General features: G+C 39.5%; 1 protein-coding gene across 1 annotated transcript in view; it reads left to right on the top strand.

Moving 5' to 3' along the window:
• C6H3orf70 (chromosome 6 C3orf70 homolog) overlaps positions 1-9802 on the top strand; it is a 77298-nt gene extending 67496 nt beyond the window's left edge. Inside the window, exon 3 of the mRNA XM_075829727.1 lies at positions 1683-9802. Coding sequence (XP_075685842.1) covers positions 1683-2263 — 581 coding nt within the window. The 3' untranslated portion in view covers positions 2264-9802. The remainder of the gene's footprint in view (positions 1-1682) is intronic.
• The last annotated feature ends 8905 nt before the right edge of the window (positions 9803-18707 follow it).

Below are 18707 nucleotides of genomic sequence, written 5' to 3' on the forward strand. Positions count from 1 at the left end.
GTCTTCTATGGATTAATTTGAAGAAACAATACTATTAATGAATGTTCTATATAATTTATAAACCGGTTAAACAATAATGGTTCCATAACTGAACCCTGGGCCTACCACTTAAACTACTTACCATTGACTCAAACCCTATGGAGAGAGTTCTTATACTAGTTTGTGATCTAATTGAAAAGTATACTATATACATTAAAAAAATACAACATGGAATAAAAGCGATGTCCCCTTATAAACATTCATCACGTAACATGTGATAAATATTTGATCAGTTGCGGCCAACTGCTGGGATTCTAACTGATCCCATAGGGAAGAATGGAGAGTGCTTATGCATGAGTGCTCTCCTCTGTTTTCTTATATATAATGCTGAAGGAGAACTATGACATTGTAGGGAGATTAAAGAATTATAGGTATATGCTATCCATGACTGTGCTGTACACTCTCAAAATTATTGTATATTTAGAAATGATAAACTCCACCTTTTTTCCTGTTTGTTTTTTTTAAATTAACCTGTAAAAACCTTTTTAAATTTGTTTTCCTATCAGACATTTATGGTTTATCCACAGGATATGCCATAAATGTCTGATAGATGCGGCTCCCACCTCTGCACCTATCTATAGAATGGGGTGCCCTAATCCCTGTCCTACCTTCTGTCGCTCCCACTGGGCTCCGGCTGCTGAGTTACAAGGTGGCCGGGTTTCCTGGAAACAGATGAGCGTGTTTTGCTACGCTGTTTCCAGAACTCCTATAGAAGTTTTCACATTAGCCACTGGAGCACACACATTAAACTGACACTTCCTGTTTTTTTAGCTCAATTGTCAGCTTTGCTGTGTAGATTGGAGTAGTCAGCAGAGTCATCTCATGGTAATTAGAGTTGGGAATTTAATGACCATTCTATCCTACAGCTGAAGGCTTAGATAAGGCAAGATAGCAACAATATATAGTTCTGTATATATACAGATAAGGCTCTGCATGGAGCTCGTGTCACTCCCTGGAGGGAAGGTACTCCATCTCTTCCTGGAGACTGTATTAGTCTATTGACCATAAAGCATTCACCCTGCTGTACTGTCTGTAAAATATGGCCACCCAAAAGGGATGTTATTAAAAATATATAGTAAATAGCAAAAAACAAAGCACAAAAAAAATGTAATAAACCGAATTCATGAAAAAGTATTAGACCCCGTGCATACGAACGTGCTTTTGCGGCAGCAATTCCCCTGAAAATCCACGGAAGAATTGCGGCCCCATTCATTCCTACGGGGCCATGTACATGGCCGTAATTTTCACGGTCCGTGCATGGCCCCGGACCGCGGAAAGAACGGGCAAGCCTTATTACGGCCGTGATCTGCGGGCTCATTGAAAATAATGGCCGCGGCCATGTGCACAGCCTGCGATTTGCAGGTGGCTTGTGGCTGTCACTCCGTGGCCGGCCGATGCGGAAATCACGGCCGTGCACATGGCTATGGTCGTGTGCATGAGGCCTAAGATTACAATGGGATATGGAAAAGTTAGAGGATTAGGGCCAGGAAACATTATCCACTGATGAAGATGTTTTCCAGTACATTTCTGGCAAAATTAACTGGCTATCGTTTCCACCACACTAGCTATTACTATATAACTGTGTGCATTTTTTTTTTTATTCATCACAGATGCTAACATGTTTTGGGGATTTTGTATTTCAGGCAAATATGTATACCAACCAATGACTCCTGTGGAACAGCTTCCAAGTACAGAAATTCCAGTGGAACCACAGGAACAGACCAACACAATTCAGATTTCTGTCTCGCTGGCCGAGCAGTTTCTCAAATTAGCTTCTTCCTTCCAGCCTCCATTCATACCGGAATCTCCACGCTACTGTACCATCTCTGACCTCTTCCTTGATAATTATCAGGTCAAATGTATCAATGGAAAGATGTGCTATGTCCAGCGCCAACAGCTCCCACCACCACCACCTCCGGAACAGCCCTGTATCAGGTCACGGCCTGAACGAGAGTTCCTTCATGAGGCGTATTCACCCAAAGACACAGAAGGACCAAAAATAGATCACTGCTCTTCACCTTCCAATTCTGAGGACTCTGGAATCAATGCAGTCGGAGTTCCATACTTGGAATCATGTGATGAAGATACAGAGGAAGGAGCAGAACTTAGTTCAGAAGAAGAAGATTGCAGTCCAGATGGTTGCTGGGAACAAGAGCCTTCTCCCTTGGTATCCCCTTCCAAGACTGATCTTGAGATCATAGAAACTATAGAGACCACAGTTTGAGTTGTACAGAAGGGGATATTACATCTCGTGGATTGAGCACGTCGGCAGTAAACGGCTTCCAAGAGACCGAGCAATACAATCATATTGCACACATACCTACAAATATCATTAAGTTACCAATAATGTGTATTCAGTTTATTGGTGAAATCTCAATGACTTGCACTCTGGATGAAATAAAGCACATGGATAGAGGCATTGAAAAGCCTCCAGATCGACATCCATACATACGAGAACGTTTTATATTCATTAATGCATATTCATTGGTGGTGTTATCCAGTTGTTTGCGTGGGCTATGGCAGAATCAATAGATTTATTTGCACAATTTAGACAAATCTCTTCTTTTTTTTTTTTTTTTTTTTATAATGGGATCGTCTATTATAGCCTTGATAACAAAGGTTGGCTGTGATTAATTTTTCTTAACTGGTTAAAGAACTTGTCACAGTATGTAACCTGCAGTACCATCATACTGTATGTATATGTGCCGGGCATAACATGGGGCCTTTATCTTGGGTATGCTGCAATGAATATAAAACAATTCTGTATACCAGTGTTATATTATTCAGAAGACTTGTTGGGGAAGTTCCACTGTTAATAGATGATGTCTCACATTCCTCAAGTATTAATTGGAATTAATAAGCAACCATATAGTCTAAGACTTAATATTCTGAGATGTAGAAGGAGCTGTCTTGTATATACTTGTCACTAGCTGTTCACTGGGACCATCATTACTTCACAAGTGTTGTACCGAAAAATGTAAAAGGACAGATGACCTAGTGTTTTCCCTGTATTCTAGACGATAAGGATCCTATGCTTACATAATGTCTCTGTAGGATCCTGTGTACACATTTAGCTAGCTTACCCACTTTTTTACAGTATTCATAGTACATAGTTGTTCTTTTAAAAAAAACATATCACCCTCGAGCTCAGACTTTTTTAAAGGACCCAACTAAAGCATTGAAACATAGTAAATCCAGGCAAAGGCAAACATGCTCACTAGGACCTTAGACTACCAAATATTCTCAATGAATGGAAACCAATTGACAGGATAAAAAATTTTTTAACACGTACAAGGAGATAATGTTTCGTGGTCCCATCATTGTAATAAGATGTCAGAAAGGCAAGGCCAATGCAATGGTTCACATGTCTTCACCAAAAATTGGTCCATAGAATTCAAAGAGACCAAAAGTTTTATATTTTATTGTACCAAGCCTGTGACGCCTTTAATATTTTGACCTTGCCGTAATGCACAACATCGCTTCGAAACCAATTTGTGACTGGTAGTGCCAATGCGCGTCTTGTCTGGTAAGTTATTGAACCATTAAGCTTGTAAATCGATATATTGACTGTTAAATCAGCTTTTAGCCGGCGATAAAAGGAACTGGCTTTATTTATTCTGCTTACACAGCTTTCGATAACACACTTGAAGCTAAATTGTTTCACCTCTCAATCCTGTGCAGATAAATAGACCTGACACCTGCTCAGTACGCAGGAGGCAGCTTTCTCTTCTGTCTTCTTCAATCTGCAATTACTGAATGGAGAAGAGCAATGGAGTCAATTATGATACAATTAGGTTATAGTGACCTTTAAGAGCAGCACATCTTCAAAGGGAAATCGCAAACCATAGGTGGCCAAGTTGTAATTGAGTCAGGAGCGGACAGAATAAAACCTTAAGAATGACTTGTAGGAGCTCTGGATGGCTTCATGCGTTCTTCATTTATTGCAAATTATAGTGCAGAGTTCCTGCAGTGCCAGTATTAATATTTAACCGTATTAGTAAGCTTAGAAAACAAGTTTATTTTGGAGTGTGGGTGAAAACGCTGTGGGTGCCATTGTCCAGCATTTATATGGATTTTCTGCAGATTGAATGTAATCACTTATAGTAAAGGTAGATTTATTGTGGGCATATGTCAGAGGGGGTCTTGTGAATGTGAGCCTGGCATATGTTACTCTGGTTAGTAAAGTATTTCCTAGTTCTGTGGAATCCGGAAGCTTTATGAAATCTTGTTAGGGTTTCCCCAGAAGACAGAGCTGTAATCTTACAGTAGCGATTTTGTAGGGGAGCATTTATTAGCGGTTCTCCAATGGTAATGATTTTGGAAACCATTGACTTGAATTATGCTGTTTTTGTGCATTTTGCCCCAAGTACTAGGATTATATATGTGAGCTACTTTTATAGTAGTTTTTTCCTAAGATGTTTAGCCATAGTGACATACATTAAAACATAAAATTAGGAAGGATTGTTTGTATATGTGATAGCAGTTCCACACACGACTTGATTAGTCCCTACATCAGTGACTGGTTTACAGGACTGGATCGACTACAGTTTTACTTTAAGTATAATTGTTCAGTATACTATAATGCATTTAATATAATGTATTTAGACCAGTACCAGGTCAAAGGAAAGTGGTAGCGTTTACAAAAAAACGTAAAAAAATTATGATAGTCATGATATCACACAGTCTATCGGAGGTGGAGCTAAGGTAAAATATTGAGTTAGTATGGACCTTAAAGGAAACCTGTCACATCAAACATGCAGTCTGAGCTGCAGGCCGCATGTAATAGAGCAGGAGGAGATGAACCGATACAAGTTATCCTGAAGATGTTTCGTTTAAAACTACATAAGTTATTAACTTAAATCCCTTTATGCTAAAGGGTCCAGTAGGTGGTCTCAACCAATGATTGACAGCCTTTCCTGTATGAATGTTCATCCAGATATAGCGGTCAGTCTCTGAGTGGGAGCGCCCACTGGGTTATTGTACTGCTCTTTTACCAAACTTTGCAATATATCTTATTAGATAAAATGTCTCTTTCTTTACTTATCAGCCTCCTTTCCTCCCCTCTCTCCCCTTCACTCTAAAGTTACTGGAGTTTTCCATCTCCTCAAGACAAGATGATTTATCACTTTACTGAGGGAACAGGTTACAGCAACCCCTAGAAGTCTATAGAGAGGGCAGGAGGAAGCAGGAGCAGAGTGAGAGAGGCAGGGAAACAGACAGTACAGCTGCTGGTAAGAGTTATAGGTCACCCCAGTTTGGGATTCTCCGCTACACTGCTCCTTACTGGTGTATGATGTCCTCCTTGCTGCTGCAGCTTCTATATGTGATGGATAGAGAATGGAGAGCAGGATTCTCTTCTTCTCTGGGTCTGCAGTGTACAAAAAACATGATAGGAGTTAGGCTCCACCGACTAACTCAGAGACAACTGAGAATTAGAGAGAGAGCCTACAGAGGGAAAAACTGCTAAATAATGCAGAATACAACTCATATAATGACCAGAAGTCGTGTTATTCCTCATGTACACACATATGACAACTTATTCTGAAAGTTTAGGTACACTTTAAGACCAGACTTAAATGATTGAATTACATGTTATCCTGAATATTTTCCTATAAAACCATATATCAAACTGCTCATCTCCTCTTTCTCTAATACATGCTGCCTGCAGATCAAACTGCATGTTTGAGGTGACAGGTTCCGTTTAATTAGGGATACTAGAATAAAGAAAGCAAGGCTTACTGCAGCTTTTAATATTAATAAAATGGTCTACCACAGAGTAAGACGTCCCATGAGACAGGTAGCCAACGTTCCTAGAAATTTGCTAGTGCAACCTAACTTTTTGAACGATTTTTTTTCTTAGTGTCTATTACCAGGTCAATAATAGAAGTCATATTGGCTCCTGGATTGCCTAACTGGTTCCTAAATCCCTTATATACGTGTGGATAAATCCATAAGCACATAGGGTATGATCACGTGGCTCTGTGCACACATCCATGTTCTATTTAGAGCCATGTACAGGATTGGGTCCCAATCCCATCCTCTGAGATCAGGAAGGTCTTTACAATAACTTTGTTTTGGGAAGGTTTCTCCTGATCTAGGATTGGATCTCTGCCTTTTCCTCTTTCTCTCTCTCTCTCTCTCTCTCTTCCTCTCTCTCTCTCTCTCTTTCTTCCCCTCTCGCTTTCTCTTTTTCTCTCTCTCTAATAAATTGAGATATATAGATATATATATATATATCTATATATCTCCTGCACAACATAATATGGCTATATACACTATTATTTCCCCCAAAAGTATATCATTATCCATGAAAGCACAGTATTTGTAACGGATAGCATTAAATGGTAAATATGACTTTCTACTTCTGTGTTTCTCCTTGTACAGACTATATAAATCGTGCTGATTTTCTGCGGGTAACCACCTCTCCCTTCACTGAAGAGTTGAGAACTTCTCTTCATGAATCCCCCAACAACCATTAGGAAAGTGGAGGGCTACCAGAGGAGAGTAGAGCTCTTTTTTTGCATTTGGCAGCAAGCAACATCAAAGACTGCGTATGTTTTATTTTCTTTTAGCCTATTTATTTTTCGAAGATAGAGTTGCCCTTTTAATCCTCCATTTAATCCCCATCACAATAGGGAACCCACAGGCCGTCCACATATATTTGAATATATAGAACTGTATTCTTACCAGGAAGACAGTCCCATCCTATTAATGCAATATCTCAATGAAACTTATGGTAAATGTAAATGCAGACACTTTGTTATTTTACAGAACGGTTGCCTTCCTTGTCTTTGTGTCTTTTCTAATCGCTGGTTGCAGCTGGTAACACTTTCTGCAACAAGTTTTCCCTGTGGACTGCCTTAAGCCGGTTAGAGAAATACTTTCCTGTATACTTTGAAAGTCAGTGCAGCAGGTTTATCTCTGCGGGCTTCTAGAAATAATTATGCCAGCGTGGACTTATTTTTCATAGCGTCTCCTTTTACCGACTGAAGGTTAAACCGTGCTGTGTTTTCCGTCTGAAAAGCTCAGTGTGGGAGCGGCAGATGTAAGGAATGATTCCTGTACGCAGCATACTTTGTCTTTACAATTGTTTTTAACCTGTGCGCTGTTCTATTTATGGCTGGATATAGGGAGCAAATTATGGAATGTATTTCTCCCCATTGGGACTGGTGCTGGAATTATGGCAGCCACGCCGTGAGCAAAAGGCCTTATTTACACGAACATGTCCGACTTGCGTCCACAAAACATGGCCGCTTTTTCATGCATATCACTGTTTGTGTTGCGTCAGTGTGGTTGACGTGTTATCCGTTTTTCTCGTCCATGTTTCTCCTCTGCTAGCACTTTCTGGTTTTACTTTTTCTCTGCATTTCTTTAGCTACTGATAACTGAAAAATGGACAACACATGGATGATTTACGCACCCATAGACTTCAATAGGCGTGTCTGATACGCAAATACGGACCACAATAGGACATGTGGTGAGTTTCATGCAACCGATACATACTCCGTGATAAAACACGGATGTGTGAATAGCCCCATTGGATTGCATTGGTCAGTGTGCTGTCCGTTATTTAAACAGACCGCACACGGAGGTGAAACACGGTCGTGTGAATAAGGCTTAACACATATTTTTCGACCTAGGCTTCTCAATGAGCGTAGTAGCATGGAATGCTAAGCTGCACATATGTGAGGAATTTATCACATTTCATGCTGTCGTATGAACTAAGATTGATATAACAATAGAAGCACTGCCAGGTTTTGCCACCAGAAATGACATTCCATCATGTGAGGAAAAAAATAAAAATCGTATACTTTCTAGTATAGAAACTCTGGTTGGTTCTGTTGCTCAAGCACAAACTTGGCATGCCACAAGTTTTCGATGCCAAGCAACTAAGTCACTGTCATTTTAATGTGAGCTGGAGGTGGGGGTCGAGCTTTGGCTGTACAACCAGTATTCATTTTGTTACTGGATTACCTGCTGTATTTAAAAGTGATCCCAGCGATATGAGTAGTATTAACAGTCAATATAGGGTAGTGGTCTCCAACCTGTCTCTCTCTAGTTGTTGGGAAACTACAACTACCAGCATGTCCTGGAAGCCAGTGGCTGTCAGAGCATGCTAGAAGTTGTAGTTTCCCAACAGCTGGAGAGCCACAGATTGGAGACCACAGGTAAAGCATATAAGATCAATTTCATTGGACAAGATCTCAGAAAAAACAACTGAATAACCAAATTGTAAAATATTTGATCTTTTTTGTTTATATATTGAGGCACTATAAATATTCACATGTAATAAGTAGAGGACATAGAGGCAGTGTTGACAGTACAGGAACACATACCTTTTCATGAACAAAATGTTCCATTCATTCTTTCACATAGAAATTGATTTTGTAGTGCAAAAGGATCTTACCAGGAATTTAGTGATTTCATCACTAATAATTTATTAATGGGTGGATTTCACTAGACCAGTCATACATACCTGCTCTGCTCCACCAGTGGGGTTTCCGGCTTTGTATCAATCCTCAGAGGTCCCCTGTATGCAATACTTCTTTATCTATTTTTGTTTGCTCATTTCCCCTTAAATCCCCACTGCACTTTTGTAAAACTAAGTTATCTCACTAGACTTCCTACAGTGTGGATGAGCTTGGATAGACTTCTTTTTAATGCATCTATGAGTAGCATGGTCCGTAACAGCTTGTCAACCTAAAGGAATGTCTGGTGTGGACAACCGCAGCTCAGATTACGGGTCCCCTATGTCAGGCTGATCATGAAGATTTTACTGTGGGCCACATATTAAAACCCGGAGCCGAGAGCTTTGGCAAGTCCAAATCTAAAAGAACATGCTCTCACATTAAATGTCTGTAAATAAAAATTTAACACACGTTTTTCAGCCTCACAAGTACAATTAACCTATTGAAATGCATTGGAAATGGAAGAATAATTTGTAACGTATACATGCGTGCGTGTATGTATATATATATATATGCATACACACGCACGCACACACACACACACACACGTCCTCAATCAATTAGATCATCAAAAAGTTAATTTATTTCAGTAATTCAATGAAAAAATTGAAGCTCATATATTCTGTAGATTCATTACACACAGTGATTTATTTCCAGCATTTTTTTATTTTAATGTTGATAATTATGGTGAACAGTTAATGAAAACCCAACATTGTCTCTCAAATTCTAATATTAAATAAGTCCAATTTCAAAAATGATTTTTAATACCGAAATGTTGGCCTCCTGAAAAGTATGTACAGTATATGCTCTCAATACTTGGTTGGGGCTCCTTTTGCAAGAATTACTGCATCAATGTGGCGTTGTTAACTGTTCGCCATACTCATCAGCATTAAAACAAAGAAATGCTGGAAATAGATCACTCTGTGTAATATGAATATATATAATATGAGTTTTACTTTTTGAATTGAATTACTGAAATAAATTAACTTCTTGATTATATTCTAATTCATTGAAAAGGACTAGTACGTACGTACGCACGCGCGCACACACTCACTTTCTTATTTTATTTTTGGACAAAGAATAAAACCAACCCTTTTGTTATGAAAAAGAAATTCCAATACCTTAAACAGGAAACCGTTAACATCCCACTAACCACCTAGTATTTTTTATATTAAATAATTAGTTTAAAGCACAATGTAAACAGTATTATTACACATGCCCTGTATTTAATTAGCCAAGAAAATATCTGTAAATTTTATCAAATGTAATAAAATTTGCTGTGTTTTTTTCTTTTCTTTGCTCTGTTTGCTCAATTTGTGCTGTGTTCATCATTTTCATTGGGAAAATGTCATTGTCTACACGGAATGCAAGCTGTAAACAAGCAATGTATTACTATGTGATGAAACAACTGTTGTAGCAGCGTTAAATCATGTCTAGATTATCAAGACAAATGGCTAAGGCTAAATTCCCACTTGCATTGTATAATCCGTTACTCTGATCCGTTTTTAGATTGGTGGCTGTTATAAAAATAACGGATGGTAAATGGTCAGGTTTTTTTACAGGATTAGTTTAATGCATCAGTCAAAAAAACGGACAAGAAGCATCCGTTTGCATCCATTTTTATCAATTTAGAACGGATCCGGGTTTTTTTTTGTACTCTTCTTTTTTTGTTCAGTTCTTAGTCTGTTGCTTGGCTCTTATCTTAAATTCTTTTTTCCTTGGGGGCCTATAAATGAGTAGAGTACATGAGTATGAGTATGAGTACATTCATCAATTCACCCCATTATGACAAAGCTAAAAAAATGAATTTGATCACCAAACTTTATGTAGATACAGCTCCAAAATGGCTATAGAATGTCTGCTGGGGGGTCACTTCCAGTTTATTTTGGTCTACGTTTGACCCATTATAGTCTATGTATACGCCGAGCTATACGTTTCAATACTTTTTTAGTGTTTAAAAACGTATAGGCCCGGCGGATAGCACAAACGCGATATGAATGGGGCTTTATTTTAATATAAAAACGGATCAGAGTAACGGATTATACAACGCAAGTGTGAACTTAGGCTTCTTTCACACTGGCGTTATGAGTTTACCTCTCATCTATCAGAGGAAGAGCGCATCGATACATTAAATGGAAAGCAACAATTCCGTTAGTCACCATTGATTTCTATGGTTATTCTTTTGTATCAGTTGCTTTCCGTTTGTCTCCGTTCGCTAGGTTTCCATTTTTTTGAATGGAAACAAAAGTTCTACAGACTGCACTTTTGTTTCCGTTCAAAAAAAGGGAAATCTATTGAATGGCGACAAACCCCCACATATTTAGTAGAATAAAGTCCCCCTGTGCTCAACCAAAGTGTCCCATGATCTGTCACATGATGTCAGTATAAATACACCTGGTCTGAAAGGCCCTGAGTCTACACCACTAAGCAGCATGAAGACCAAGGAGCTCTCCAAAGAGGTCAGAGACAAAGTTGTGGAGAAGTATAGATCAGGGTTGGGTTATAAAAAAATATCCCAAACGTTGAACAGTCGAGGGAGCATCATTAACCCATTATAACAAAATGGGAAGATTATGACACAATTACACATTCGACAAGAGAACGCTGCCCACCAAAACAGACCGGGCAAGGAGGGCATTAACCATAAATTCAACAGACACCAATGATAACACTGAAGGGGATCCAAAGATCCACAGCGGAGTAGAAGTATCTGCATATAGGACCACTATAAGCTGTACACTCCACAGAGAGGGGCTTTATGGAAGAGTTGCCAGAAAAAAGCCATTCCCTAAAGAAAAACATAGGAAAATATGTTTTCAGTCCATCCAAATATCATGTGTCAGCCTGCCCAAACACATAATAGAAGGTACTGTGGTCAGATAAGACTTAAATTTAACTGTTTGCCCATCATGGGAAACGCTGTGTGACACAAAGGCAACACTTCCCATCACCCCGAGAACAGCATTCCCACAGAGAAGCGCGGTGGTGGCAGCATCATGCTGTGGGAAAGCTTTTCTTTGGCAGAGATTGGAAAGCTGGTCAGGATTAAAGGAAATATGGATGTCCGTAAATACAGGGAAATTCCTGAGGGAAAACCTGTTTCAGTCTGAGATTAGAGACTGGGACGGAGATTCACAATCCAGCAGGACAATGACCATAAACATACTGCTGAAGCTGCAATGGAGTGGTTCAAGGGGAACATGTAAATGTCTTGGAGTGGCCGAGTCAAAGCCCAGACCTCAATCCAAATGAGAATCTGTGGCATAACTGGAAGACTGCTATAAACCATCACAACCATCTAACTTGTAAGTGTTGTGGCAGTTTTGCCTGGAAGAATGGCCAAAAATCCCAGTGTCTAGATCTGCTAAGCAAATAAAGACGAACCGCAAGAGACTTGTATCTGTAATTGCAGCAAAAGTTGGTTCCACAAAGTATTGACTTTTAGGGGGTGAATACTTATGCACAGTTTAAAGTTCTCTGTTTTTTTTGTCTTAATTAGGCCTTATTCAGACGAGCGTATTATAGGTCCTGGTGCTGTTAGTTAAAAAAAACGTTGCCAATTGAAGTCAATGGATGCATGAACAACACAAACAGCACACGGACGACATCTGTGTGCTGTCCGTGTTTTTCACGCACCAATTGCTAAGGAAATGATGAGAAAAAAAAATACATGAACGCTAATGCCACACGGCACAGAAATGCATGAAATATGGTCAGTTTTTTTGCAGACGCAAAATGGACACGCTCGTCTGAATAAGGTCTTATTGTTTGTGTGACAGCAAAAAATATTTTGCACCTTCAAAGTGGTAGACATGTGTGAATCAAATGGTACAAACCACCCAGAAATCTATTTTAATTCAAGGTTGTAATGCAATAAAACAGAAAACACACCATAGGGGTGAATAATTTTGCAAGGCACTGTATGTAGAACACTATCCCCATAGTGCCCTGGGATACCCTATTATAATCCCAAGATTTCTTCTGCGGTTTCAAGTAGATTCATCTAAATAAAAAGACATGGGGCAGATAAATTGAAAAGTCAAGAGCATTATGGTTTACAAATGCTCATCACTTCCACAGCGCTGGTGCCAGTGCCTTGGAAGTGGTGGGTCTCTCGCCACCTTTCACTAGTGAGGTGCCCCCAGTTGATGGTGAGGCAGTTTTTGACAGAAGCGATCATGTGCTGCACAGAGCTTTCTATGGTTGCAGCAAATACTGGTTTAGCAACACAACTTATTTTGTGCTTATTTTAATGTTCTACTTCCCACAGGAGGCAAATTTTAGAAACATTTATATAATGTTTTAAAAATGTTGCCATGGACTAGAGCCAATGATGAAGTCCAGACATCATTATGTTCTGGCTATGTAAGGCCCCAGTAAAAAAAGATTGAGAAGATCTGATCTAAATTATAGTAACTAGAGATAAAAAGGGGTTGTCTGAGAATAGAAAAAATGTTCTGATTTTGTTTCAAAATAAGTGCCACATCTGTCCATGGGTTGTGTTTGGTATTGCAGCTTAGTACCATCAACCTGAATGGGGCACAGCCCATGGACAAGATTTGTGTTGTGTCTAAAAAAATTTTTTTTATTTGTTTTGGAAAAAGGAGATCTATTCTAATCTTTGACCATCCCATTAAAGAGGACCGGTCGCCGCTCCTGACACGTCTATTTTAGTAAATATTTATATTCCTTATGAAACAACAATTCCGGAGCATCTTTTCTTAGACCCTACAAAGTCTGATATTGTCCAATCACTGTTGACGAAGAGAGACTGAAGTGTGACAACCTCCCTTTGATAAAAGCAATGGATACACCCAGTTGTCAATTTAGTCATACATTCATTCCTAAGAGAAATAACAGGAACGGCACAACACAGAGTTCTAAGAAAATATGTTCCACAATTGTTTTTTCAAAGGAAATACAAGTTTTTACTAAAATAGACATGTCAGGAGAGACGACGGGGCCTCTTTAATATAGAGCTATACCGAGCACAAATTGCCTTCTATTTAAAAAAATACCTCAGATTTTTCAGTGCCATACTTACCATAGAGGCAGACCACACAACTGCTATGGGCCCATGATGAGAGGGGCCACAGGACTGCTTCCTACAGTTATAGTGTTAGCCTTCAGCCACCAGTAGGGGGAGCTTAGTGGATACAGATTTTTACAGCTTGCATAGTGTCCAATCCTAGTTGTATGGGTTATGTACATTAACGAGAAAAGAAAAATCTTCATCACGTTTAGAAATGCAAATCTCAGATCAATAAGTAATGTGCTCACCTTGCCAAATTGTGCTATTACAGGCACCACCCTGATATAAAGCCTTCAAAGAGGAGTCTGGTCAAACAGCTGCTGCTCGCCCTGGTGTCGGCTAGTGAAGGATCACTGCCACTGGAAGTACAATGTAAGGCATTATTCACACGAACGTGTTATACATCCATGTGATGGCCGTTAAAACAATGGCCGTCAGACGGACCTACAGTATGTAATTCAATGGGGCCGTTCACGCGGCCGCTGTTTTAACGGACCTTATGAAGGGTCCGTGAGAAAATAGGACATGTCCTATTTTTTCACGCTTCACACATCCCTCCATAGACTCTAGTCTATGAGGGATGTGTGATAACTTGTCCCGCAGCGCAGAGCACGGATGCACCTCAGGCGTGAAAAACGTCCGTTTTTCACGTCCAAGATGCGAAACGCTTGTGTAAGAATCTGGCTTTATCGTGGAAGATGCCAGGATATCGCAAGCTGCTGATGTTAAAATTCCAATATGAGATGATGTTGAAAAATCCTTTATTTTCCAAACACTAAAGCAACGTGTTTCGACACCAAACTGGTGACTTCCTCGGGCTGTGTTTGAATAGCAAATACAAGATAAAACGCCAAATTAATACATAAAAGTCAAAGGTCAAAGTTCACAATAATCAGCCAATAAACACTTTAAAATGCATTATTACTATTTATAGAAATAGGAAACACAAAATCAGACTGTTCTGCCCTATGTAAGGGCAGCAAAGTATGGGTACAGGTCCACTCGAGGATTCACTGGTGTGATATATGAGTAAAATATAACTTTATTTTATAACTCTCTGAAAACGGGTACACTCACCACTGTGAAAAAGCTCCACCGTGTGTTTTAAAAACGTATTAAGGGGTGTAAAAACGTAGGGTCGGGTGTAATGAGGAATTTTAGCATTGGGAACAGTGGCATTGTTGTATACCTTAGCATTAGGAGTTTCCGGTGCGGTTATCGTTATAGTGTGTTTTAGGGTCAAAACTACTGTTATGCCCATGTTTAAATGCTGATTCCGGATTGATATCTTTATAATATACTGAGTCATAGAGGGTTCACAACTGAATCAGGACTTGGTAGTTATTGTTTAATACGTTTTTAATACACACGGTGGGGCTTTTTCACAGTGGTGAGTGTACCCCTGTTTTTAGAGAGTTATAAAATAAAGTTATATTTTACTCATATATCACTTCAGTGAATCTACTCATTTTCTTATATTGTGGGAGCACAATTATATGTATCGTTTAATACAGTGAATTATTACAGGTCCACTCCCCTATTAGGCAGAACAGCATAAAAAAAATAGTGTGTCCCGTTTGGCTATTAGTAGCGATCAAAGAATACACCGGACTCCCACCGCCCTTCTCACAATGATTGACGGACTGCTGTGTAAGCAGAAACACAGAAACCAGCCGTCAAACACTGCTGAGAGGGCCGGTGGGAGGGCTCCCCTATGTAAAGTCAGCGTAGTCTGATGAGAGATCCGCAATCGCAGGCACGGCCGTGTGCATGAGGCCTAACTAAGAAAACACTCTAGTGGGCCGGAGATCAGAGAAACCCTATTGCCATGACAACTAGATGCTTGTCTATGAGCTACGGAAGCAGAAGAGGGTCAGGATACATTTCATATAGACAAATTAAACACATTGTTATTAAAATGTTTAATATATTGTAAGTAAATAAATCCACCAATAGAATTATGTAATATACAAGGATGTGGCGAAGTACAATTTAATAGGAAGCAAGGCGGAGAACGGAGAAGCACCCATTTCTATGGCAATCAGAAGTCGAAAAGGTCAGAATACTCATCATATGGCTTTTTTTTTTATTATGGAATGGTGGAGCAGGTTATCAATAGAGTGAAATACAGAAAAAGGTTGGTAATTACCTGGTCCACTGGAGAATAGAGACTATCTGAAAAAAAAAATTTGGATTAATATCCATTACTTCCAGGAAACTTATTCTTGTAGGAAGTTGATGTGCAGGTTATATTGGAAAAAAATAGGTCTCATATGACTCATGTCTTATTTTTAATGATAAAACATGGCATTATAATGGTGCTTAATAATAATATCAGTTAACATGCAAAATAAAGGCTGTTTTTATAAAATCATTGAGGCCATTTGGCTGGAGACAGGATAATTCTGCTAGGAGACGAAGCAGGAATATATTCAAAGGGTATAATAGATATAACGCTAAAGTCCTTATTGTGTAAAATGGCGCCGTGTCTGAAGACGCGGTGCTGCTAGGTGCCCCTTTTTTACATTTGACCTGTTCTTATTCACCCTAATTCATAGTTGTTGAATAGTACGACCAATGTATTGTAAGTTACACCTGCATTGTAAAAAAAATATGACGTACTCAAATACGCAGTTAAAAAGGACATGATGTAAAAAAAAATCATGTGTGATATTTAATGTGAAGGTTTTTCCCCAGGGGGTATTATTATTACAGCATAGGCAACATGGCTTCCTGTATTTCAATACTCCTACCCAGAGGCGTAGCTAGGTTCTCCAGCACCCGGGTCAAAGATTATGTTTGGCGCCCCCTCACAAACCTCTCTCCCGACATTCCCTTCCCCCTCGCCGTGTTTGTTTTCCCTAACAATCAATGAGGTGTCATTCTTTTCCACATATTTATGTAACTCGAGCATAAAGCCATTTGTACACTTTACAAGCAATATAGTTCTATGTACAGCACCAGAACAAAGCTCAGTACATATATACAACACCAGAACCAAGCTAATTACATATACACAGAACCAGAACAAAGCTCAGTACATACATACAACACCAGAACCAAACTCAGTACATATATACAGCTCCAGAAACAAGATCAGTACATAAATAGTGCTAGAACCAAGCTCAGTGGACCTTGCCTACGATTGTAACATGATTTCATGCGTACATATTTCGGTAGTCGCTTGTGGTGCTCCACTCCAGACAAATGTATGAGGATTATCATGTACAGTGAGCAGATCATCTAAAGCTTTTTCATCATAACTAGCATGTTTGGGTATTCCGGATCTTGGTGTGTCTTTAATTGAAGCGGTTATTTTGAAACGATGAACAGTTCTTTTAACAGTTGACAATGCAATTGGATCACGGATAGGATAAGTGCCATTGAATAAAGCCGCTACTTCTCGATAGGATCTTATTTTTTCTTCGCCATACACTCTCATCATCAATAAAGTGATCCTATCCGGTTCGGTCAAATGCATTTTGTGATATGGCAATAGAAATGTACAAAAATGAAAATTACTCTCCGAATTAGAGCTCTCTGAAATTCCCAAGTGACAACCGAAATGTGTACACATGAAATCATGTTGCAATCGTAGATAAGGTCCATTTTGTATCGCCGAGGCCGATTGTAATAATGCGTAATTTAAAGTCACCTTGATGTGACATTCCAAAGCTCACACACACACCCACACACATTTAGGATTTTACCCGTACGGTACATTTTGGGTAATGCTTACACCGGCGGTAGCCGATAATGAAGATGATAACTTTAAATATCTCAGCGAAAAAAAATCCTATCTCAAAATCTATTGCGGCATCGTTTTGAAAAGAGCTTTCAAATGAGCCCCCAATCGACCCCCGTGCCATTTAAGATTTTGCTGCCCCCGCCCACCCTACCTCGCATTAACTGGTAGATTTTATGACACCATTAAATCCCACCAAATTTCAACCCTCTACCTCGAGCCGTTCAAAAGTTATGAGTGTGTTCAGGAACTTTTGGTGGGCACTGTATATACAACACCAGAACCAAGCTCAGTACATAAATACAACACCAGCACAAATACAGCTCAATAGGTTTGCACTAAATTGTATACAGCTCCCAGCATGGCCCAAACAATGATAAAGATATGCTGGAAGTTGCTGTTTCACCCAAAAAAAAAAAATCATACCACCCATCATCTCGCTGCAGATCATACAGTGACTACAGTACTGATTAGTGGCAGAATAAACATTTACATTAAAGAGGCTCTGTCACCAGATTTTGCAACCCCTATCTGCTATTGCAGCAGATAGGCGCTGCAATGTAGATTACAGTAACGTTTTTATTTTTAAAAAACGAGCATTTTTGGCCAAGTTATGACCATTTTTGTATTTATGCAAATGAGGCTTGCAAAAGTACAACTGGGCGTGTATTATGTGCGTACATTGGGGCGTTTTTACTTCTTTTACTAGCTGGGCGTTCTGACGAGAAGTATCATCCACTTCTCTTCAGAACGCCCAGCTAGTAAAAGAAGTAAAAACGCCCCGATGTACGCACATAATACACGCCCAGTTGTACTTTTACTTTTCAACACGCCCAGTTGTACTTTTGCAAGCCTCATTTGCATAAATACAAAAATGGTCATAACTTGGCCAAAAATGCTCGTTTTTAAAAACGTTTCTGTTGTCTACATTGCAGCGCCTATCTGCTGCAATAGCAGATAGGGGTTGCAAAATCTGGTGACAGAGCCTCTTTAAGTGACTCACCGGTGACGATCTCAGATTCTAGTTGTTCTTTTTCTCTTTTTTTCTCCATCCAGTCAAGACCTCTATGATGACTTCTCCCGGCCACAGCCCATTTCTGCGGTTTGCAACTCAGATGTCTTCAGCTTCTCACCGTTCAAACATTTCTGCACCTATAAACAAATATAAAGTTATCATGGTGCCAGACACTTAAATATAATAGCACAATACACTGTACCTCTAATTATAATAGCACCATACATTGTCGCTGATTATAATAGCACCATACACGGAGTCACACACACACACACACACACACACACACACACACACACACACCGTGCTCCTCCCTGTAGATAGTCCCCTACATAGATCCCCCTGTAGATAGTGACCCCCATAGAGCCCTGTAGATAGTGCCCCACCTACTGCCCCCTGTAGATAGTG

The sequence above is a fragment of the Rhinoderma darwinii genome, chromosome 6, assembly GCF_050947455.1.
Source record: "Rhinoderma darwinii isolate aRhiDar2 chromosome 6, aRhiDar2.hap1, whole genome shotgun sequence".
Taxonomy (NCBI): Eukaryota; Metazoa; Chordata; class Amphibia; order Anura; family Rhinodermatidae; genus Rhinoderma; species Rhinoderma darwinii.